General features: G+C 47.6%; 2 protein-coding genes across 2 annotated transcripts in view; one reads left to right on the forward strand and one right to left on the reverse strand.

Annotated features, from left to right (window-relative positions):
* The window catches only part of hmgcs1 (3-hydroxy-3-methylglutaryl-CoA synthase 1 (soluble)), a 27601-nt gene extending 18254 nt beyond the window's left edge, over positions 1-9347 (reverse strand). The window contains exons 1-3 of the mRNA XM_078215205.1: positions 9175-9347; positions 568-1025; positions 1-106 (exon numbers count right to left, since the gene is read on the reverse strand). The exon at positions 1-106 is cut by the window's left edge and continues 14 nt beyond it. Of these exons, the coding sequence (XP_078071331.1) occupies positions 1-106; positions 568-1025; positions 9175-9320 (710 nt within the window). The 5' untranslated portion in view covers positions 9321-9347. The remainder of the gene's footprint in view (positions 107-567; positions 1026-9174) is intronic.
* Positions 1-23330, forward strand: part of LOC144495190 (uncharacterized) — a 984403-nt gene that overhangs the window by 730410 nt on the left and 230663 nt on the right. The window lies entirely within an intron of this gene.

A 23330-nucleotide genomic window follows, 5' to 3' on the forward strand; every position in this document is an offset into this window, starting at 1 on the left:
GCATTGGGACCAACCAACATCGCGATGGCACCCGCACCACCCGTTGGACGGGCGCTCCCTGTAGCGTAGACGGCGATATCACCAGCAACAACCAGTGCATAGCGTCCTGCAAAGCCAAGGACAACACAAGAGGAGGTCAAACTCAACTGACAAGGTGGAAAGCTGCCCATTGATACCCATTATCCCCGTTCCCCCACCCATCCCACCTCACAATAACTATCTATATCAGCACATCATGAACACAGCTCCAGAATCGCATCTTAAAATCACAGCAATCAAAAGAATCCTCCAAATAAAACGTACAACCTTATACTGATCTACAAACAACCACAATAGGTGATGTGTGTGTCTGTAAAACTGCGACACATACATCTCCTGTCTATATGGGGATATACTGGCCGAGATAGTGTCAGTATCTGCTTGGAAAAGGTGAGATACCCGTACCTACATTACAACAATGATTACACTGAAAAAGTACTCAATTGACTGCCATAATTTGACAGGTCCTTAAAGCTCCTTAATAGGCGAGTTCCTGCAGGAAGCCCAGCCAGGAGGTTACAGACTCACCGTCCCAGGAGCTGGATTCCACCCAGTTGACGGAGTTGAAGAGGGCAGCGGTGCCTCCGTAGCAAGCATTGGTAGTGTCAATGCCCTCAATGTCGGTGTTTCCAGACTCCTCAAACAGCTGCATCAGGACAGTCTTCACTGACTTGGACTTGTCGATGATGGTCTCCGTGCCCACCTCCAGTCGCCCAATGCTCTCGTACGGAAGGTTGTTCCTCTCCAGCAGCCGGTGGACAGCGGTTAGGCACAGCGAGTTGATGTCCTCGCGGTCGGAGCAGAAACCCATCCTCGACTGCCCCAGACCGACGGTATATTTGCCCGCGTCCACCCCGTCAAACTTCTCCAGCTCTGTCTGCTCCACGTACTGAGAGGGGAAGTAGATCTCCAGGGCCAGGATTCCAACATCCTTGGGCCAGCCGGCCTCAGCAGTGGCGGGAAGTGATCCAGGCATCGTGGCAAGACTGAGGAGAAAGGAAGGTCACTGTAACAAGGATACTTCGAGATAACTGCTGGACAAAAACATGATCAACTCACCAAAACTCAGATCATCAATTAACTAAGTTCCATTAACTAGGCTCAGAATGCTTGGAATACAAAATTTTATAACAGTCAGCACCTTCAGGAACTGTATCCCAGTGAGATTCAGCACCTTCAGGAACTGTATCCCAGTGAGATTCAGCACCTTCAGGAACTGTATCCCAGTGAGATTCAGCACCTTCAGGAACTGTATCCCAGTGAGAGTCAGCACCTCCAGGAACTGTATCCCAGTGAGATTCAGCACCTCAGGAACTGTATCCCAGTGAGATTCAGCACCTTCAGGAACTGTATCCCAATGAGATTCAGCACCTTCAGGAACTGTATCCCAGTGAGAGTCAGCACCTTCAGGAACTGTATCCCAGTGAGATTCAGCACCTTCAGGAACTGTATCCCAGTGAGAGTCAGCACCTTCAGGAACTGTATCCCAGTGAGATTCAGCACCTTCAGGAACTGTATCCCAGTGAGAGTCAGCACCTTCAGGAACTGTATCCCAGTGAGAGTCAGCACCTTCAGGAACTGTATCCCAGTGAGAGTCAGCACCTTCAGGAATGTCCCCCAGTGAGAGTCAGCACCTTCAGGAACTGTCCCCCAGTGAGAGTCAGCACCTTCAGGAATTGTATCCCAGTGAGAGTCAGCACCTTCAGGAACTGTATCCCAGTGAGAGTCAGCACCTTCAGGAATGTCCCCCAGTGAGAGTCAGCACCTTCAGGAACTGTATCCCAGTGAGAGTCAGCACCTTCAGGAATGTCCCCCAGTGAGAGTCAGCACCTTCAGGAACTGTATCCCAGTGAGAGTCAGCACCTTCAGGAACTGTATCCCAGTGAGAGTCGGCACCTTCAGGAACTGTACCCCAGTGAGAGTCAGCACCTTCAGGAATGTCCCCCAGTGAGAGTCAGCACCTTCAGGAACTGTATCCCAGTGAGAGTCAGCACCTTCAGGAACTGTATCCCAGTGAGATTCAGGACCTTCAGGAACTATATCCCAGTGAGATTCAGCACCTTCAGGAACTGTATCCCAGTGAGAGTCAGCACCTTCAGGAACTGTATCCCAGTGAGAGTCAGCACCTTCAGGAACTGTATCCCAGTGAGAGTCAGCACCTTCAGGAACTGTATCCCAGTGAGATTCAGCACCTTCAGGAACTGTATCCCAGTGAGATTCAGCACCTTCAGGAACTGTATCCCAGTGAGATTCAGCACCTTCAGGAACTGTCCCCCAGTGAGAATCAGCACCTTCAGGAATTGCCCCCACAGTGGGCACTTACTCTTATCGAATTATATTCCAGTTAAGAATCTGTACATTTCAGAACTGAGATATTCAGCCAGACTATGCATGAGTAAGAGGAACACGATTCATTAGCTTGCGCTACAACAGCTGAAATGATTGAGCAAGGGTAATGAATGACTTTAAAAGCGGTCCCTGAGATGTCATACAGAATTCGATATTGGGTGAATGGGGTTGATCAGAGTTCTCTCCCTCTCTCCCAGAGGATCCCATTTGGAGCATCACAGCTGGACGACATCTTCCTTCTCATTTGCCTGCGTGACTGCTTAATGTGAAGCTTGGGCAGCAAGTGCCTGCTGGCAATTTGACCACAAGGGGCTTCACAGCCAAGCTCAATTTCTATCTGGACAGTGGAGATCTGCTGCTGTCTGCCTCTCCGACATTAACTAATTTAACACAATTCAGACCAAACATCTCATCTCCTCACAGACTGGGATCAGCTGATTCAACATGGCAAAGAACACCTCTATATTTGCAATGACTTGGCCCCAGCTCACCAACTGCAGTCGATGTGTCATCATCATGTATATCCATCCACTCCCACACAGAACAGGGCAAAGCCTCAGGGACAATGGACTAAACCCTACCCAGTGCAGATCCAAGTCTTGTAGCATCGAGCCTGTGTCACGTACCAAGATCTAGATTGTGGCGTGAGCTGGCATGTTTAACAGATCAGCCTCTCTTGTAAAGAAACTGCAGCAGGCTGTGGTGAAGCCTACAGAATTCATCACAGGGTCAAGGAGAGGCAGAGAACACAATCTAATCACCCACTTACAAAACCAATGCAGGCTGAAGACAGAGACAGTAACTAGAATCCAGAGCCTGCAAAAAGCAGAGCCAAACCTGAAGCTAAATCACAGCGCTCTGTAAAAACAAAAACACAGGCTGCGCGCACATACAGACTCAGGGTAACCCGAACACAAACCCTCCTAAAAACACAGGCTGCGCGCACATACAGGCTCAGGGTAACCCGAACACAGACCCTCCTGAAAACACAGGCTGCGCGCACATACAGACTCAGGGTAACCCAAACACAAACCCTCCTGAAAACACAGGCTGCGCGCACATACAGACTCAGGGTAACCCAAACACAAACCCTCCTGAAAACACAGGCTGCGCGCACATACAGACTCAGGGTAACCCAAACACAAACCCTCCTGAAAACACAGGCTGCGCGCACATACAGACTCGGGGTAACCCGAACACAGACCCCTCAAAAAGACTATCACACACATGCATCACATTCCTATCACATTTAAATCAAATTCCCTTTCATTCACTTGTTAACCCTAACTTCAATTCTTCAAGTCTCAGAATCACGACAGGTATTACAGCCAGAATTCCTTTCCCCCCACACCGTGCAAAGACTGGTGATTTCATGGCAAGTGCCTTTAAAATTTCTACAACTGGTTCGAACATAATTATGCCAAAGAGCTTGAAACAGCCCACTCCGGTGCCCCCAATTTACCAGGTTTCTTGCTGCATTATACATCAATGCAGGACAAGAAGCTTCCAGCACACAGTGCCCCAGGTGCTGCCTCTCACACAGGTACGCTGGTACCCTCCCGGGTGCTGCCTCTCACACAGGTACGCTGGTACCCTCCCGGGTGCTGCCTCTCACACAGATACGCCTGTACCCTACCTGTCTGGGGCCAGTATTGTGCTGCACTACACATCAATGCGCAAAGCAGTAGCTACCTCAAGGCAGAAAGTGACTCTCTAACTCCACCCTCAGCAGTTGATCAGCACAGTGTTCTGACTGAGGCTCGGCCAATCACACACTGCTCCTGATATGATGCGGCAGGATCAGCAGTGACAGCTCATCGTAGGAAGGCGGCTGCCGGCTCAGAATGCAGCTCCGCATGAGGGGAATGACAAAGAGACAGGGTGGAAGCAGAGGAGAGAGAAGGGGGTGGGGAAGGAGGAGAGAGAGAGAGAGAGACAGACACTGAGAAAAGAGGCAACAGAGGAAGAGATTGAGAGAAGGGGTGGGGAGGAGAGAGGGACAGAGAAAGGGGGGGGGGGGGAGTTTAGAGTTTATGTATTAGTGTCACAGGTAGGCTTACATTAATAAAGTTTATTTATTAAGGTCACAAGTCGGCTTACACTAACACTGCAATGAAGTTACTGTGAAAATCCCCATGTCGCCACACTCCGGCGCCTGTTCGGGTTCACTGAGGGAGAATTTAGCACGGCCAATGCACCTAACCAGCAGGTCTTTTGGACTGTGGGAGGAAACCGGAGCACCCAGAGGAAACCCACGCAGACACGGGAAGAACATGCAAACTCCATACAGACAGTGACCCAAGCTAGGAATCAAACCCGGGTCCTTGCCGCTGTGAGGCAGCAGCGCTAACCACTGTGTCACCGTGAGGGGAGGGAGGGGGGGGGGGAAAGAGAGAGAACAGAGAGAGGCTGTGATATGTTATTTTGCTGGTGCAGTGTTAGTGATGATGTGCCAGTTGGAGACTGCGTGTTGAGACACTGTTAGAACGCAGTTGCATTAATATTCCTGCTGCTGGCACAAACAATGAATGACTGAACAGTGAACGACCGTCTCTCTGCCAACAATCCATTCAGTAAACTGACTGACAAAATGTTAGTTGCTAGGTGACCAAGCTTAAACTATCTGGAAAACGGAATTTTCCAAACAACATAATAGAAGCAAACTGGAAAATGGGCACATTTCCCGCTGCGCCACAGGGCTGGATCAGTTAGCACAGAGTGTGTGCTGCTCTGATCAGCTGTAGTGTCACAGTGCCTCGTAATGTGGAGAGTACAATAAACACCAAGCCTGAGGAAAATCAGGGGAGGGTCCGAGGCGGCCAAGGGTTGGGGGGAGGAGGAGGGGCCGAGGCAGCCAAGGGTTGGGGGGAGGAGGAGGGGCCGAGGCAGCCAAGGGTTGGGGGTAGGAGGAGGGGCCGAGGCAGCCAAGGGTTGGGGGGGGGGGGAGGAGGGGGCGAGGCAGCCAAGGGTTGGGGGGGGGGGGGAGGAGGGGGCGTGGCAGCCAAGGGTTGGGGGGGAGGAGGAGGGGGCGAGGCAGCCAAGGGTTGGGGGGGGAGGAGGAGGGGCCGAGGCAGCCAAGGGTTGGGGGGGAGGAGGAGGGGGCGAGGCAGCCAAGGGTTGGGGGGGGAGGAGGAGGGGCCGAGGCAGCCAAGGGTTGGGGGGGAGGAGGAGGGGGCGAGGCAGCCAAGGGTTGGGGGGGGAGGAGGAGGGGGCGAGGCAGCCAAGGGTTTTGGGGGTGGGGGGGGGGGGCGCAAGGCGGGCAAGGGTTTGGGGGGGTGGGGGGGGAAGGAGTAGGAGGGGGCCAAGGGTTGGGGGGAGGAGGAGGAGGGGGCGAGGCGGGCAAGGCAGAGGAGGGGCGAGACGGACAAGGGGGAGGAGGGGCGAGGTGGGAGGGGAGGAGGGGCGAGGTGGGAGGGGAGGAGGGGCGTGGCAGGTGGGGTTGAGAGGGCAAGGGGAGGAGGGGCGAGACGGACAAGGGAGAGGAGGGGGGAGGGGAGGGGGAGGAGGGGAGGGGGAGGAGGGGCGAGGGGAGGGGGGCGAGGAGAGGAAGGCAGCATTGTGAACTGTGAAGGGGATAGTATAGAACTTCAAAAGGCATAAACAAGTTGGGAGTGGGTCGATAGGTGACAGTTCAAGGCAGAGCAATGTGAGGTGATACATTTTGGTCGGATGGTAGATAATATAAAATAAAGGGTACAATTCAGGAGTGGATGCCAGAGCAGAGGGATCGGAGTGTATATGTGCACAAGTCAATGAAGGTGGCAAGAGCAGTTAATAAAGCGTATACTATCCTAGGGTCTATTAATGTGGACATAGTGTATAAGAGCAAGGAGGTTACGTTGAACTTGTACAAGATACTAGTTAGATCTCAGAGTGCTGCATCCCGTTCTGAGCGCCACACTTCAGAAAGGTTGTCCAAAGATGTGCGGACTAGGTTGATTGGCCATTCTAAATTGCCCCTTCGTGTCCCAGGATACATCGGTTAGAGGGGTTAGTGGGTAAATATGTAGGGATATGTGGATAGGGCCTGGGTGGGATTGTGGTTGGCGCAGACTCGATGGGCCGAATGGCCTCTTTCGGCACTGTAGGATTCTATGATGTGAAGGCATTGGCGAGAGTGCAGAAAGATTCATGAGAATGAGGCGGGGGGGGGGGGATGGAAATCTATAAGAATAGACTGGAGAAGTTGGGACTGTTCCCCTTGGAGAAGAGAAGGTTGAGAGGAGATTTTATACAAGTATTCAAAATCGTGAAGGGTCTGGACAGCGCAGATAGGGAGAACCCACTGTCACTTGTGAAAGGATCGAGAACCAGATGGCACAGATTTCAAATCATTATCAAAAGAAGCGAAAGAGTGATACAAGAAGCAGCATTCTCACACAGCGAGCGGTTGGAGTTTAAAATGCACTGTCTGAAGGCAGGTTCAATCGAGGCACTGTACAGGGTTTAGATAATTATTTGAAAAAGAATCAGCAAGGTTATGGGGAGAAGGCAGGAGAATGGCGCCAGGAGAAATGCTAATTCTGAGAGCCAGTGAAGATGCGATGGGCTGAACGGCCTCCTTCTGTGATTCCGTGTGTGCAGGAAAAAAAAAACTTGCATTTATATAGTGCTTTTCATGGCATTGCGATGGCTTAACACTCTGCACGGCCGATGAGTAATGTGGAAGTGTAGCCACTATCATAATGCGGGAAACACAGCAGGCAAACTGTGCACTGCAAACAGACAGCTCTGAAATAACCATCAGATTATCGATTCGAGTGGTGCTGACTGCGAGATCAGCAGGGAGAATGTCCTGCTCCTTTTACAAATCTGGTGCTGTGGAATCTTTCCTGTCCACCCAAGAGCGAGGCCTCAGTTTATCATGTCACCCAGAAGGTGGCACTCCCCACAGTGCCAGAACATAGTGTCAGCCTAGATTACACACTGGAGTGGACTTGAACCCACAATGTTCTGACTTAGGACTTTATAAAGAGAGAATATAAAAGCAAGTAAGTTATGAAGAAACTTAATAAAACACTGGTCTGGCCTCCGCTGGAGTATTGTGTCCACTGGGACATAATTGGACACCACACTGAGAATGGTTCCAGGGATGAGGAATTTATGGAGAAAGAAGGTTGCGACTGTTCTCCTTGGAAAAGGGAAGGTTGAGAGGAAATTCAATAGAGAGAGGTTCAAAATCATGAAAGGTCGAGACAAAGAGAAACTTTTGTTTTCCTGGCTTGGGCTAATAAGTGACAAGTTCTTTTCACATCACACCAGTGTCAGGCAATGACCATCTCCAAGAGAGAATCATAACCATCTCCCCATGACGTTCAATGGCATTACTGTATCTGAAACCCCCACTAGCAACATCCTGGGGGGTTACCATTGACCAGAAGTTGGACTGGACCAGCCATATTAACACTGTGGCAGATCAGATGCTGGAAATTCTGTGGTGAGTAACTCACCACCTGAATCGCCAAAGCCTGTCCACCATCTGACTTTTAAGGGGCGTCTTGACAAGTACATGAATGAGATGGGAATAGAGGGATATGTTCCCCGGAAGTGTCGGGGGGTTTTAGTTAAGTCAGGCAGCATGGTCGGTGCAGGCTTGGAGGGCTGAAGGGCCTGTTCTTTGTTATCTACAAGGCACAAGTGGGCGGCACGGTGGTTAGCACTGCTGCCTCACAGCGCCAGGGACCCGGGTTCGATTCCCGGCTTGGGTCACTGTGTGTGGAGTTTGCACATTCTCCCCGTGTCTGCATGAGTTTCCTCCGGGTGCTCCGGTTTCCTCCCACATTCTGAAAGACGTGTGGGTTAGTTGCATTGACCCGAACAGGCACCGGAGTGTGGCGACTAGGGGAATTTCACAGTAACTTCATTGCAGTGTTAATGTAAGCCTTACTTGTGATTAATAAAAACTTTACTTTTAAGTCAGAAGCGTGATGGAATACTCTCCACTTGCCTGGATGGGTGCAGCTCCAACAACATTCATTCAGAATACCCTCCAGGACAAAGCAGTCCCACTTGATTGGCACCCTATCCACAAACTGAAGTATTCATCCTCGCCACCACCGATGCACAGTGGCAGCGGTGAGTACCATTTGCTCAGCAAACATCCTCAAACAGCGCCTTCTTAATGCAACATCTACAGTCTAAAATGACAAGGATACCTGGGAACACCACCACCTTGCAAGCTCCCCTACGAGTCACTCACCATCCTGACTTGGAGGCAATATATTGCCGTTCCTTCACTGTCGCTGGGTCAAAACCCTGAAACTCCCTCTCTAACAGCACAGGAGGTGTACCTGCACCACAAGAACTACAGCAGTTCAAGAAGGCAGCTCACCACCTCCTGAAAATAATTTAGGGATGGGTAACAAACACTGGCCCAGCCAGCAACACTCACATCCTGTTAAAGAATATTTTAAAAGTTGTGAACCAGTAGACACAGATTTGAAATATTGGCAAGAGAACCAACAACGACAAGGAAAAACAGCGAGTGGTTAGGATCTGGAATGTACTGTCTGAGAGTGTGGTGGAGACAGATTCACACAGCGAGTGGTTAGGATCTGGAATGCACTGTCTGAGAGTGTGGTGCAGATAGGATCAAAGCACCTGAAGACAGGAAATTTGCAGGGCCAAGGGAGAAAGCAGGAGGCGTTGGGATGAGCCGACTTGCTCTTGGAGAGAGCTAGAACAGACACAAACGGCTGAATAGTCTCCTTCCCAGAGACCTGAGCTCTACCCACCGAGACACAATCACGCAACACAAATTACCTTCCCGAGCATTGCAAAACCTACCTCCGCGTTGCTGGGAACTTAATCTCAACAGCCACTCGTAGGAAAGTTGTGGAAATGACCCTGCCAAAGCGGGAGCTGAGATTTTGTCCAGCACACACACTCTCTGAACACACAAAGCGACCAAGTCTGCTAAAGGTGCGAAACATTTTGTGTGAACGTACAGAACCAGTGACAGTCCACAAGACTCTGAGCATCCAGTATCATAAGCCTGTACTTATACAGTTCCTCAGGACACACCTTCTATCCAATCAGTACATGTTGTGCTCTGTATCAAAGGTCAACAGACATCATCCAACAAAGCAGTCCCAGCAACTAATGAATCATTTACCCATTGGTCTGGAACTCAGCCTACTGATTACAAGCAAACTAACTTTTCCCCTACTTTCATTAGAACTAGGGCTAGGAACAGGAGTAGGCAATTCAGCCCCTTGAGCCTGCTCTGCCATTTATAATGATCATAGCTGATCTCATCTCGGCTTCATCTCCACTTTCCTGCCGTTTAATCCATTACCAATTAAAAATCTCTCTCCTTAAAATTTACTCAATGTCCCACCACTCTCTGAGGTAGTGAAGTTTTTGGAGAAACAATTTCTCTTCATCTCTGTTTTAAATCCATCACCCCATATCCTGAAACTATGGTTTCTCGTTTTAGATTGCCCCACAAGGAAAGATACTCTCCACGTCAACTGCCCAATCTCTCTTTGTAAGTCAAACCCATCATCTCTGGAATCAATCTAGTGAACCCCCTCCAATGCTACAACATCACTTAAGTAAGGGGGTTAAAACTGTGCACAATACTCCAGGTGCGTTCTCACTAATGCCTCGTACAGTTGCAGCAACACGACCGGACTTTTATACACCATTTCTGTAGCAATAAATGCCAAACTTCCCCAACCTCTTGGTCAACATTTACCCCTCAAATAACAAATCAGATTATTTCTTCTTGGTTGCTGTCTATCTCCACAATTTTAAAGTTTATTTATTAGTCACAAGTAAGGCTTACATTAACACTGCAATGAAGTTGCTGTGAAATTCCCCTAGTCGCCACACTCCGCATCAGTTCGGGTCAATGCACCTAACCAACATGTCTTTCGGATTGTGGGAGGAAACCGCTGACACGGGGAGAATGTGCAAACTCCACACAGACAGTGACCCAAGCTGGGAATCGAACCCGGGTCCCTGGCGCTGTGAGGCAGCAGTGCTAACCACTGTGCCACTATTTGGCTGTGTATAGACAAAATAGTGGCTACGATTCAAAAATACATCATTGACTGTGGGGCACTTAATGGGTTGTCCAGAGGCTGTGAAAAGGTGCCAAACGTTGATGGATAACCACTGTTCTCCAAAGCTCCATTTACTATGTGAAAGGCGCTATATAAATGCAAGTTGTTGGGGTACAACCAATATCAGAATCGCAACCAGCACAGTTTACAAGTAGCAGACAATGGTAATAAACCAGTGTGCAACCACGCAAACCAGTGTGCAACCACGCAATGACCTGGAACCTGGGGTCATGTTGCTTTTCTGACTGGGAATGAAAACCAGGACTCTTCAGAATAAAAAAACTAATTTCCCTCCGGCGAGCCATGCTCCATCCAGTGAGGCTGCAAAACCTGCTTTATCAGCTCCCTCAGCGACCACGCAGAGATGCACAAGACATTGCAAACGTGGAATTTGTGAAATCAGATGTGCAGCAAGTTACTACAGATCAGTGATGTGCTGCTGGCCTGTCAGAATGCAGCCTAGAGGGAAAGCAAAAATGAAAATATAGTCTTCCATGGCATGAGGGCATCGCTGACAAGGCTAGCATTTTACCCACCTCGAATAGCCCTTGAACCGAGTGGTTTGCTGGGCCATTTCATAGAATCTTACAGTGGGTAGCACAGTGGTTAGCACTGCTGTCTCACAGTGCTAGGGACCCAGGTTCGATTCCCGGCTTGGGTCACTGTCTGTGTGGAGTCTGCACATTCTCCCCGTATCTGCATGGGTTTCCTTTGGGTGCTCTGGTTTCCTCCCACAGTCCGAAAGAAGTGTTGGTTAGGCACATTGGTCAAGCTAAATTCTCCCTCAGTGTACCCGAACAGGCACCGAGTGTGGCGACTAGGGGATTTTCACAGTAATTTCATTGCAGTGTTAATGTAAGCCTACTTGCGACACTAATAAATAAATTGCAGAAGAGGTCATTCAGCCCATTGAGTCTGCACCAACTCTCTGACAGAGTATCTTACCCAGGGCCCTATCCTCTGTCCTATCCTTGTAACCCCACACATTTACCATGGCTAATCCACCGAATGTACACTTCTGGGACATTGAGACAATTCAGCATGGCCAATCCAACTAACCCTTTCAGGGGGCAGTTACAAGTAAACTACAATGCTGAGGGTCTGGAGTCACACGTAGGCCAGACTGGTTCATGATGACAGATTTCCTTAATTAGTGAACCAGATGGGTTTTACAACAATCATTCTAGCTTTCAGTTCCAGAATTTATTAATTTGGCCGCCATGGTGGGATTTGAACCCGTGTCCCAAAAGCATTAGCCAGGGCCTCTCGATTACTAGTCCTGTAATATTCCCACTGCGCTACTGTCTCCCCCTGACTGGAGTAAGGCCAGTTCCAAACTCCAATTCTTTAAACAGAGAATGAGGGTACTCAACAGGTATCCCAAGGAAAGGAGCAATTCATCATGGCCAGCCTGGACTCAGTGTGTATGCAGCCAATTTTAATGTGATACAAGTTGTATGCCAATGGCCTCCCTTGGTAACTTGTTCTATAACTCGATTAGAATCAGAGGAATTTTCCAAACTACACTTGCACAGCCCCGTGAAAGAGAATGCCACTTAGTCCCAGTGCTTATCCCTTCCCCAGTAAGTAGTTTCACAACACCAGGTTAAAGTCCAACAGGTTTATTTGGTAGCACGAGCTTTCGGAGTGTTGTCCCTTCGTCAGGTGAGTGGAGAGTTGGGTTCACAAACAGGGCATATATAGGCACATTTTGCAAGTCCAGGCAAATCGTGGGAATTACAGGTAGTGTGACATGAACCCAAGATCCCGATTGAAGCCATCCTCAGAACTTGGCTATCAGTTTCTGTTTGGCGATTCTATGTTGTCGTGTCTCTTGAAGGCCACGTTGGACAATGTTTACCTGAAGATCGGAGGCTGAATGCCTGTGACTGCTGAAATGTTCCCTGACTTGAAGGGAACACTCCTGCCTGGTGATTGTTACACATGAGGACGGCATCAACCGGGATCCTGGATTCATGTCACACTACCTGTAACCCCCACCATTTGGCCTGGGCTTGCAAAATCCTACTAACTGTCCTGGCTTGAGACAATTCACATCTCTTTAACCTGTGCTTAACCTTCTCTCCACTCACATTGTCTGTACCTGTAAAGACTTGATTACCTGTTAAGACTCACATTCCAACCATTGTCTTGCAATTGAGTCTGTGTCTATATATGCCCTGTTTGTGAACCCAACTCTCCACTCACCTGATGAAGGAGCAGCGCTCCGAAAGCTCATGCTACCAAATAAACCTGTTGGACTTTAACCTGGTGTTGAGAGACTTCTTACTGTGCCCACCCCAATCCAATGCTGGCATCTCCACATCTTATCCTTTCCCCAATAACCTTTTAAACTTTCCTATCTCAAATATTTATGCTTTTCTGGCAGGAGTGACAATAGATTCTGCGAGCAGCACTGTTTCAAGACTGGGCTTGCATGTCCTAACAATCCTTGGAATCTGCATTCCCCTTAAAGACAAACCACTAGTCACTGACTCACCATTTCGTGGAAGCAGCTTCCTCATTAGTCACCTCATTATGCCCAGAGTGCAAAAGTTTTACTTACTCCTCTTGTGATTTCTAAATTCTTGATCCTCAACATAGTTTCCAATTTCATCTGGAGCAGATTAAGGCTCTTGTTTGACAAAGTGAGCCTGAAGCTCTAATTTCAGGTCAAACTTGTGGCAAAGTCAATGCGAGACTCGTCACTGCTTCAAAGGGTAAAGAGTGTACAATCCGGATCAGAAAGTCCCAGATTCCATCCTCAGGTGTTTTTTTTAAATACTTTTCCAATTCAATCAGATCAAGTCCAATTCAGAGTCTCAACAAGTTGAGACATTTCCGATCCAAGTTGACAAGACAGGGTATGCAACCCCTACCCTGTCTTGGGCCTGATCTACATGAGTCAAGCTGATTGGAGGAGGGGGAGGCACGGTAGCACAGTGGTTAGCACTGCTGCTTCACAGCTCCAGGGACCTGGGTTCGATTCCCAGCTTGGGTCACTGTCTGTGTGGAGTTTGCACATTCTCCTCGTGTCTGCATGGATTTCCTCCGGGTGCTCCGGTTTCCTCCCACAGTCCAAAGATGTGCAGGTTAGGTTGATTGGCCATGCTAAAATTGTCCCTTAGTGTCCTGAGATGCGTAGGTTAGAGGGATTAGTGGGTAAAATATGTAGGGATATGGGAGTAGGGCCTGGGTGGGATTGTGGTCGGTGCAGACTCGATGGGCTGAATGGCCTCTTTCTGTACTGTAGGGTTTCTATGATTCCTCCTCCAAGGCTTGATCTCATTTGTATCTTAGCCAAAAGGCCGAGATGCCGCTTTTAAAAATTGCTTCATCTGAATATGAAGCTTAAATGTAACCTAATGGCCTCAGCCAAGTGCAGCATCCAATCCATACTACACTTGATCTTAGCCAAAAAGGAGATTCCATCCCCAGTTAGCTTATCTCTGTCAAGTCAGCAGTACCGATGCTTTAATTGGCCTGAGTAGCCTTGGGCGCTTTTGCACTTTATTGTTTATCTAGTAACTCTTTCTGGCAAATACACCAAGCTCAGGTCACAGGTTAAGAAACTATCCACTAGTGAGGGAAGAGGAGACCAACTGAAGGTAATTGACAAAAGAGAGGGTGAGGAGTTTATTTTGACAGTTATAATGATTGGAAAAGCCTGAAAGCATGGTGCAAGCTGATCCAATAGAAACTCAGTAAATAGCTGAAAGGAAACTCTGAGGACGAACCCAACAAGTTAAACATGCACACTCCCCATCTTGAGGAATTGAGTTGAATATCAAGTTACCTGATGGGATGGAACTTTTCTCAGAGTTCCTTGGTAAAATAAGTTTGGAAAGTCGGGGCACATTTGTGTGTGAGCACACACTCCACAGCTTTGATTCGATTTATTGTCACATATCAGTATACCGTGAAAAGTATTGTTTCTTGCGCACTATACAAAGCATACCGTTCATAGAGAAGGAAAGGAGAAAATGCAGAATGTAGTGTTACAGTCATAGCTAGGGTGTAGAAAAAGATCAACTTAATGCAAGGTAGGTCCATTCAAAAGTCTGACAGCAGCAGGGAAGAAGCTGTTTTTGAGTCGGTTCCTAGCTGGACACTGACACAAGGCACAACATATTTTCCACTGCAGGTCAGTAAGCACTCACTTGGCAAAGTGGGAGGGGGTTTGTGAGCAGGAGAAAGCGGCTGAATTAGACCCCGACTGATCTGAACCGTCACGCCATGTCCTGAGATGCTCTCATCCAACAAAAGCTCCAACTGATCCACAAGGATCAACAACCAATGGGAGGGGAACGGGACGAGAAAAGGTTGCAGAATTCCACTATCAATTTCTACACAAAGAACTTCCCCGCCATCACAACTGAACAGCCTGGCTTTAATCTTAATATTCTGCCTCTTTGTTCTGGACTTTCCCACAAGAGGAAACAGATCTGATCTATGGTATCTACCAAGATTGGGCCTGAGGCACCTATCAGAGCAATGAGAGCTGGGCTCTATCTGGCCTGGTGGACACGGGGTGTCTGAATGAGAAAGTTGGCCCACTCCCTGGCACCAACAATCCTCACTTTGCTGAGCTCTCAGTTCACAGGATCGAATGAGTTAACATCCCAGAGTCAGACTGGCCTCAATAACCCACCTCCTTCACCCCTCCACCCCGCTCCAAACAGCCCGCCCCACCTTACCATGAACGTCCCATATCGTTTACCAAGCTTATCAAGAGATAAATGTTACAAAGTCCACAACAACAGGACTGGCCACAAGAAACTATTTACTTTTGAGTGTAACCCACTTAGCGTGACCTCAAAGCACAGCATGAAAAGTAGGTGAAAGGACAGGCCAGTCTGACAATGGTTGGACCCTATTGCAACACAATATAATCCAACTGTTACAATCTGCAGAAGCATTGGCAGTGACTTTCTACACGACTTATCCTTGGCTCAGTTTAGAGCTGATCCTACCCTTCAGGAGGATGTCAAACGGTCTGTCCACCCAGTGTGATAGTTAACAATGTCGGTGATATACCACTTGCAGACAGAGCAGCCTGCTCAATGACATATCCAACATTGCTGTGTCAGCTAAAAACACCAAACAGCACTGCGCCACGTCAGGCAATCATACTGCCACTGCTCTGTTTGCCTACACAACAGGTGCTTCATTGCAAAACACAACCCTTACCCCATACAGCTGGACTTAATCATTGAACGGCAATTTGATTTATTGTCACTTGTATTAGTATACAGTGAAAAGTATTGTTTCTTGGGTGCTATACAGCCAAAACATATCGTTCAGAGAGAAGGAAAGGAGAGAGTGCAGAATGTAGTGTTACAGTCATAGCTACAGTGTAGATGCGAGGTAGGTCCATTCAAAAGTCTGATCATAAAATCCCTACAGTGCAGAAGGAGGCCATTTGGCCTATCGAATCTGCACCGACAACAATCCCACCCAGGCCCTATCCCCGTAACCCCTCATATTTACCCTCCTAGTCCCCTGACACCAAGGGGCAATTTATCATGGCCAACCAACCTAATCTGCACATTCTAATCTGCACATTTTGGACAGCAGGGAAGAAGCTGTATTTGCAATGGTCAAAAATCAAAAACATGGCCCACAACTTTTTTCATAAAAACAGAACATCTCGATTTGACAATTGGCTCTTCAAATTGTCAGTGGTTTGATGCAGGATCTCATCACACTTTATCCAGGGACAGGCTGAAAACACACCTTTGCCCGAATAACAGCAACAGCAGGGGCTCACTGAACTGTAGTGCTTACGAAACAGCAGTCACAATCCTCACCCTCAACACCTCCCTCCCCATAAGGGATGGCAAAATGCTCATATGCCTTCAAAAAGACACCAATTTATCCTCACTGGCGTACTGCGTCCAGTCCTGGGTGCCTTCACTTTAGGAGAGATGTGAAGGCAGAGGGGGGCATGGGGAAAAGATTCACAAGAACACTGAATTTCCCCATTAGTAATGAAGGTAGATTGGAGAAGATGGGCCTGATCTCCTGGAGAGGAGATTGGATAGAGCAGTGGTTCCCAAACTTTTTTCACTGGGCCGCACTTTCGGAATAAAAATTTGCGCGCACCACACCGAATTTTTTGATAAGAAATACATTCAAAAACAAAAAAAAACCCAACTCCTAGCAGTGCTTGATTCATAACATAGAACACAACTACTTTATAATATCATGCAACATCCAGAAAGTATAAAACAATGCTTGTTTAAACCATGTTTAAATGTTTCTTTGATTGTCCTTGAATCTCCCCGCCACACTTGCCATCCTCTCTCGCCGCACCCTTTGGAAACCACTGGGATAGAGGAATTCAGAATCATGAGGGGTCTGAACAGAATAGATAGGGACAAACTGTTCCCACTGGAGGGAGGATTTGAGAATGAGGGAGGAACAGGTTTAAAACAATTGGCAAAAGAAGCAAAAGGGACAGGAGGAAAACGTTTTTCACGTAGTGAGGGGTTAAGGTCTGGAAAGCACTGCCTGAGAGTGCGGTCGAGGTAGGTTCATTTGAGACTTTCAAAAGGGAATCAGATTGTTCTCGGAAAAGGAAGAATGTGCAGGATATGGGGAGAAGGCAGAGAAATGGCTCTAAGTATATTGTTAACTTGGACAGCCAATGCAGACACGATGGGCTGAAAGAACCATAGAATCCTTACAGCGCAGAAAGAGGCCATCGAGTCTGCACTGACTCTCCAAACGAGCGTCCCACCCAGGCCCTCCCTTCCACCTTATCCCTGTAACCCTGCACATTTAGCATGGCCAATCCACCTAACCTACACACCTTTGGACACTAAGGGGCAATTTAGCATGGCCAATCCACCTAACTGTACATCTTTGGATGGCCCCCATCTGCATTATAACAATTCTGTGATTCTGTTTTACTCCTTTCCAACTGTAATAATCTCACTGAGGCCAGTCTTCCGACAACATCATCCTTTATTTACAGAGTGAATAAAGCAACGGTTCTGCGGCTACGGTACACAAGTCAAAGCTGATGACATCACCATTGTGGGTCGGATCTCGAACAATGACGAGACAGAGTACAGGAATGAGATAGAGAATCTGGTGAACGGGTGCAGCAACAATAATCTCTCCCTCAATGTCAACAAACGAAGGAGATTGTCATCGACATCAGGAAGTGTAGTGGAGAACATGCCCGTCTATATCAATGGGGACGAAGTAGAAATGGTCAAGAGCTTCAAGTTTTTAGGTGTCCAGATCACCAACAACCTGTCCTGGTCCCTCCATGCAGATGCTATAATTAAGAAAGCCCACCACACCTCTACTTTCTCAGGAGACTAAGGAAATTTGGCATGTCTGCTACAAGTCTTAGCAACTTTTACAGATGCACCATAGAAAGCATTCTTTCTGGTTGTATCACAGCTTGGTATGGCTCCTGCTCTGTCCAAGACCGCAAAAAAACTACAAAGGATCGTGAATAAAGCCCAGTCCATCACGCAAACCAGCCTCCCACCCATCAGCACTGTCTACACTTCCCATTGCCTCGGAAAAGCAGCAAGCATTATCAAGGACCCCACGCACCCCGGACATTCTCTCTTCCACCTCCTTCTGTCGGAAAAAAGATACAAAAGTCTGAGATCACATACCAACCGAGTCAAAAACAACTTCTTCCCTGCTGCCAGACTTTTGAATGGACCTATCTTGCATTAAGTTGATCTTTCTCTACACCCTAGCTATGACTGTAACACTACATTCTGTGCACTCTCCTTTCCTTCTCTATGAACAGGATGCTTTGTTTGTATTGCGTGCAAGAAACAATACTTTTCACTGTGTATTAATACATGTGACAATAATAAATCAAATCTAAAAAAAGCTCTGAAATGTACAGTGACTTGTCTGGGTAGAGACAGCTGGTTCCCTCTGTTCCTTTCCTATTCAGCGAGCCTCCACTCGCTCAGTGGGGAATTCATCACGCTCCGTGAGGAGATCTATTGATGATTCCCCCATAATCTCCGTGACCATCATAAGAGCCACTATCTATTTTCTAATTGCCTTATTCACCAATCATTACCTTTCGACCACCCTGCCCCCTTTTCTTCCAATCACATTCTACGGATGAGATTTTGTATGTAAACTGGTTGCCACTGTTGTAACATCACAACAGTGAGTGCATTCAGAAACGCAATTCATTAGCTGTGAAGTACTTTGTGCTTTTCACAACCTCATAACATTCCAAAGTTAAATTCTTCCTTTGGAAATACGCGCTGTATCTACAAGGCTTCTCCAGGTTGCTGCAGGGAAATGAAGAATTTGGTATGGTACCCAGTCATCCCAGCTTCCTCACTCCAGCCAAACATGGCTGGCCTCTCTCCATCATCGCAAGCGCCTTAGAGTTCTTCAAGGACCTTTTTAGCACGACTAAAAGAATTATTGATTTCTAGAACACTTAACAGGAGAACCTTGAAGCCAATTCCTGGAAAAGTTTGCAGAATGACTGTGTTTAATACACAGATTTTCAGCATTATCCAGCTTTTAAGAAACAAAAATCACTGGTTTCCCAGGACACTGCTGGGAGAAATATTTCTGTACACGTTTGCAGAGTGAAGGGGAGGCACACTTCTTCAGCCTTTCTCCCTGCACAATCTCTCCCACCATACCTTCTCTGAGCACCACAACCTGCCACTCCACTGCCAAAACACCTGAGGAAGACCATGTTGTTTTGATTTACTGAGCAGCATCTCTGCAGCTTCCTCCCTGCCTCTTCAACCAGCTAACTATCCTTCCCAGTGCTCTCACCAACACAACCCAACTCTCTTTCAGGCTCAGGCATCAATCACTCTGCTCAATGGAATTTCAATAGAAAATAAAAGCAGCACACAGAAACACATATCCATCAACAGAACACGCCAGAGTAATGTAGTCTGTGATTCTCAGACTGACTTATACTCATATACCTTTCACAATTTCAGCACATATGAAAGCCCTTTGCAACCAATGAGGTACTTTTAAAAAAGTGTAGGAAATACAGCAATCAGCATGCAAACACAATGTAATAATGACCAGGTAATCTGTTTTAGAGATGCTGATTGAAGGAGCTTTTTCTTAGGTTGTTGGTTGAGATTGAGAATGATTTTCTTTTCTTCCATTCCAGGGTCGTGGATGCTGAGGTGACTAAATAGTCCAATTCTGGATTCGCGCACTCTGCCACAGGTGGGGCAGGTAGCGTTTGATGAGGCGGGTAGGTGGTTTGCCCTGATTTTGGGTCCGCTCCTTCAGCTGTTCATACTTAGCCTCCACCTGGGTCTGCTGGAGATGTTCAAAACCTTCACAGGTGCTTCTGCTCCAGTTTGGACGGTCTCAAGCAAGAGATTCCACCAGGGAGAACTACTTTGCTGTTCTTCAAGATAGTGGCCATGGGGTTATTTACCTCAATATAATGCCTCACGCAGAAGCCAACACTCCAGCAATGCTGAGCGCCAGCAGCGCTGCACTGGAATATCAGCCTAAATTTTCATACTCAAATCCCGAATTGTGACTTGAAATGACAATGTTCTGACTCAGAGATAGAAGTGCTCCCACTGAACAGTGATGAGTCTATGAATTAGCTTTTATTTATTCTTTCGCAGGATGTGGGTGTTGCCGGCTGGGTCAGCATTTGTTACCCATCCATAATTGCTCTTGAACTGAGGGCCTTGCCAGACCATTTCAGAGGGCAGTTTAAGAACCAACCGCATTGCTATGGGTCTGGAGTCACATGTAGGCCAGACCGGGTAAGGACGGCAGATTTCCTTCCCTGAAGGACAATACTGAACCAGAAGTTTTTTTTTTAAGGCAACTGATGATAGTTTCATGGTCACCATTACTAAGACTAGCTTTCAATTGCAGGTTTATTAATTGAATTTAAATTCCACCAGCTACTGTGGTGGGAATTGAACTCATTTTACAGAGGCATTAGTTTAGATTACTTCTGGATTACTAGTCCAGTGACATTACCACCAAACCACCATCACCCCCAAGTTCATAGAATCCCTACAGTAGAGGAAGGCCATTCTGCCCATCGAGTCTGTACCGACCACAATCCCACCCGGGCCCGATTCCCACAACCTCACACATTTGCCCCGCTAATATAGGATCAATTTAGCATGGCCAATCAACCCAGCCCGCACATCTTTGGACTGTGGGAGGAAACCCACACAGACATGGGGAGAAATATCCGAGACAACTGTGATGGTTTTGGATAAATCTCAAGAATGTAAATTGCTAGAATCCTTTTTGTGGATTTGCACACAGGTACAGACAGCACGAAAGCCTAGGAAGACTAAGGAAGGATCTGATAGACAATCACACAGGTGACCTGTCAAAGAAAGGGATTCAGGTGAAATAGAAGTTTGGTTCAGAACGGGAGCAGCTAAGTGAATTCATTCAGTGCCATTGTCAATACTGAGCTGACAGATAGAAATGTAGAATGCAGTAACACTTATTGATAAATGTTCCAGAGTCCAATTCTCCAGGACATGAAACAAAAGAAGCACACACATTCAAATAATGTAATCGGTAGGTACCTTTACATAGTGGGAGCATAAGCAAAAGTGCAAACAGGATGGGTCTTTAACAAGCTTGGCAACAAACTGGGTCAGCAACAATCCCCACCAGCCTGTCAAAAACAACTGGGTCAACTTGCATCCCGCCAAGTAGGCCAAAGGTTCAAATGTATTCATTCGCACCCCTTCCTTCACCTGCATGTACTGGCATCAAATGTGAGGGTGATGGTAGCTTAGTGGTATTGTTACTGGACTAGTCATAATCATACAGCACAGAAACAGGCCCTTCAGCCCACCATGACCATGCTGACCATCGAATGCCAATCTGGTCCATAGCTTACTATGCCTTGACAATTTAGGTGTTCATCCAGATGCTTCTTAAATGTTGTGTACCTGCCTCCACCACCCTCTCAGGCAGCACATTCTATATTTCCACCACCCTCTGGGTGAATTTCTCTCAGATCCCCTCTAAACCACTTACTCCTCACCTTAAACTTATGCCCTCTGGTCTTAGCATCTCATGATGTGGAGATGCCGGCGTTGGACTGGGGTAAACACAGTAAGAAGTTTAACAACACGAGGTTAAAGTCCAACAGGTTTATTTGGTAGCAAAAGCCACACAAGCTTTCGGAGCTCCAAGCCCCTTCTTCAGGCGAGTGGGAATTCTGTTCACAAACAGGGCATATAAAGACACAAACTCAATTTACATGAATAATGGTTGGAATGCGAATACTTACAACTAATCAAGTCTTTAAGAAACAAAACAATGTGAGTGGAGAGAGCATCAAGACAGGCTAAAAAGATGTGTATTGTCTCCAGACAAGACAGCCAGTGAAACTCTGTGGGGGTTACAAATGATGTGGAGATGCCGGCGTTGGACTGGGGTAAACACAGTAAGAAGTTTAACAACACCAGGTTAAAGTCCAACAGGTTTATTTGGTAGCAAAAGCCACACAAGCTTTCGAGGCTCTGAGCCCCTTCTTCAGGTGAGTGGGAATTCTGTTCACAAACAGAACTTATAAGACACAGACTCAATTTACATGAATAATGGTTGGAATGCGAATACTTACAACTAATCCAGTCTTTAAGAAACAAAACAATGGGAGTGGAGAGAGCATCAAGACAGGCTAAAAAGATGTGTATTGTCTCCAGACAAGACAGCCAGTGAAACTCTGCAGGTCCACGCAACTGTGGGAGTTACAAATAGTGTGACATAAATTCTGATTCTAGGATCGCATGATAAAGACTCAGGAGGAAAAAAGCAGAAATATTTATGTGAAATAGTGTGACATAAACCCAATATCCCGGTTGAGGCCGTCCTTGTGTGTGCGGAACCTGGCTATCAGTTTCTGCTCCGCGACTCTGCGCTGTCGTGTGTCGCGAAGGCCGCCTTGGAGAACGCTTACCCGAATATCAGAGGCCGAATGCCCGTGACCGCTGAAGTGCTCCCCAACAGGAAGAGAACAGTCTTGCCTGGTGATTGTCGAGCGGTGTTCATTCATCCGTTGTCGCAGCGTCTGCATAGTTTCCCCAATGTACCATGCCTCGGGACATCCTTTCTTGCAGCGTATCAGGTAGACAACGTTGGCCGAGTTGCAAGAGTATGTACCGTGTACCTGGTGGATGGTGTTCTCACGTGAGATGATGGCATCTGTGTCGATGATCCGGCACGTCTTGCAGAGGTTGCTGTGGCAGGGTTGTGTGGTGTCTTGGTCACTGTTCTCCTGAAGGCTGGGTAGTTTGCTGCGGACAATGGTCTGTTTGAGGTTGTGCGGTTGTTTGAAGGCAAGAAGTGGGGGTGTGGGGATGGCCTTGGCGAGATGTTCGTCTTCATCAATGACATGTTGAAGGCTCCGGAGGAGATGCCGTAGCTTCTCCGCTCCGGGGAAGTACTGGACAACGAAGGGTACTCTGTCCACTGTGTCCCGTGTTTGTCTTCTGAGGAGGTCGGTGCGGTTTTTCGCTGTGGCGCGTTGGAACTGTTGATCAATGAGTCTAGCGCCATATCCTGTTCTTATGAGGGCATCTTTCAGCGTCTGGAGGTGTCTGTTGCGATCCTCCTCATCCGAGCAGATCCTGTGTATACGGAGGGCTTGTCCGTAGGGGATGGCTTCTTTAACGTGTTTCGGGTGGAAGCTGGAGAAGTGGAGCATCGTGAGGTTATCCGTGGGCTTGCGGTACAGTGAGGTGCTGAGGTGACCGTCCTTAATGGAGATGCGCGTGTCCAAGAATGCAACCGATTCCGGAGAGTAGTCTATGGTGAGCCTGATGGTGGGATGGAACTTGTTGATGTCATCATAGAGTTGTTTCAGTGATTGTTCACCATGAGTCCAAAGGA

The sequence above is a fragment of the Mustelus asterias genome, chromosome 6 (genome assembly GCF_964213995.1).
Source record: "Mustelus asterias chromosome 6, sMusAst1.hap1.1, whole genome shotgun sequence".
Taxonomy (NCBI): Eukaryota; Metazoa; Chordata; class Chondrichthyes; order Carcharhiniformes; family Triakidae; genus Mustelus; species Mustelus asterias.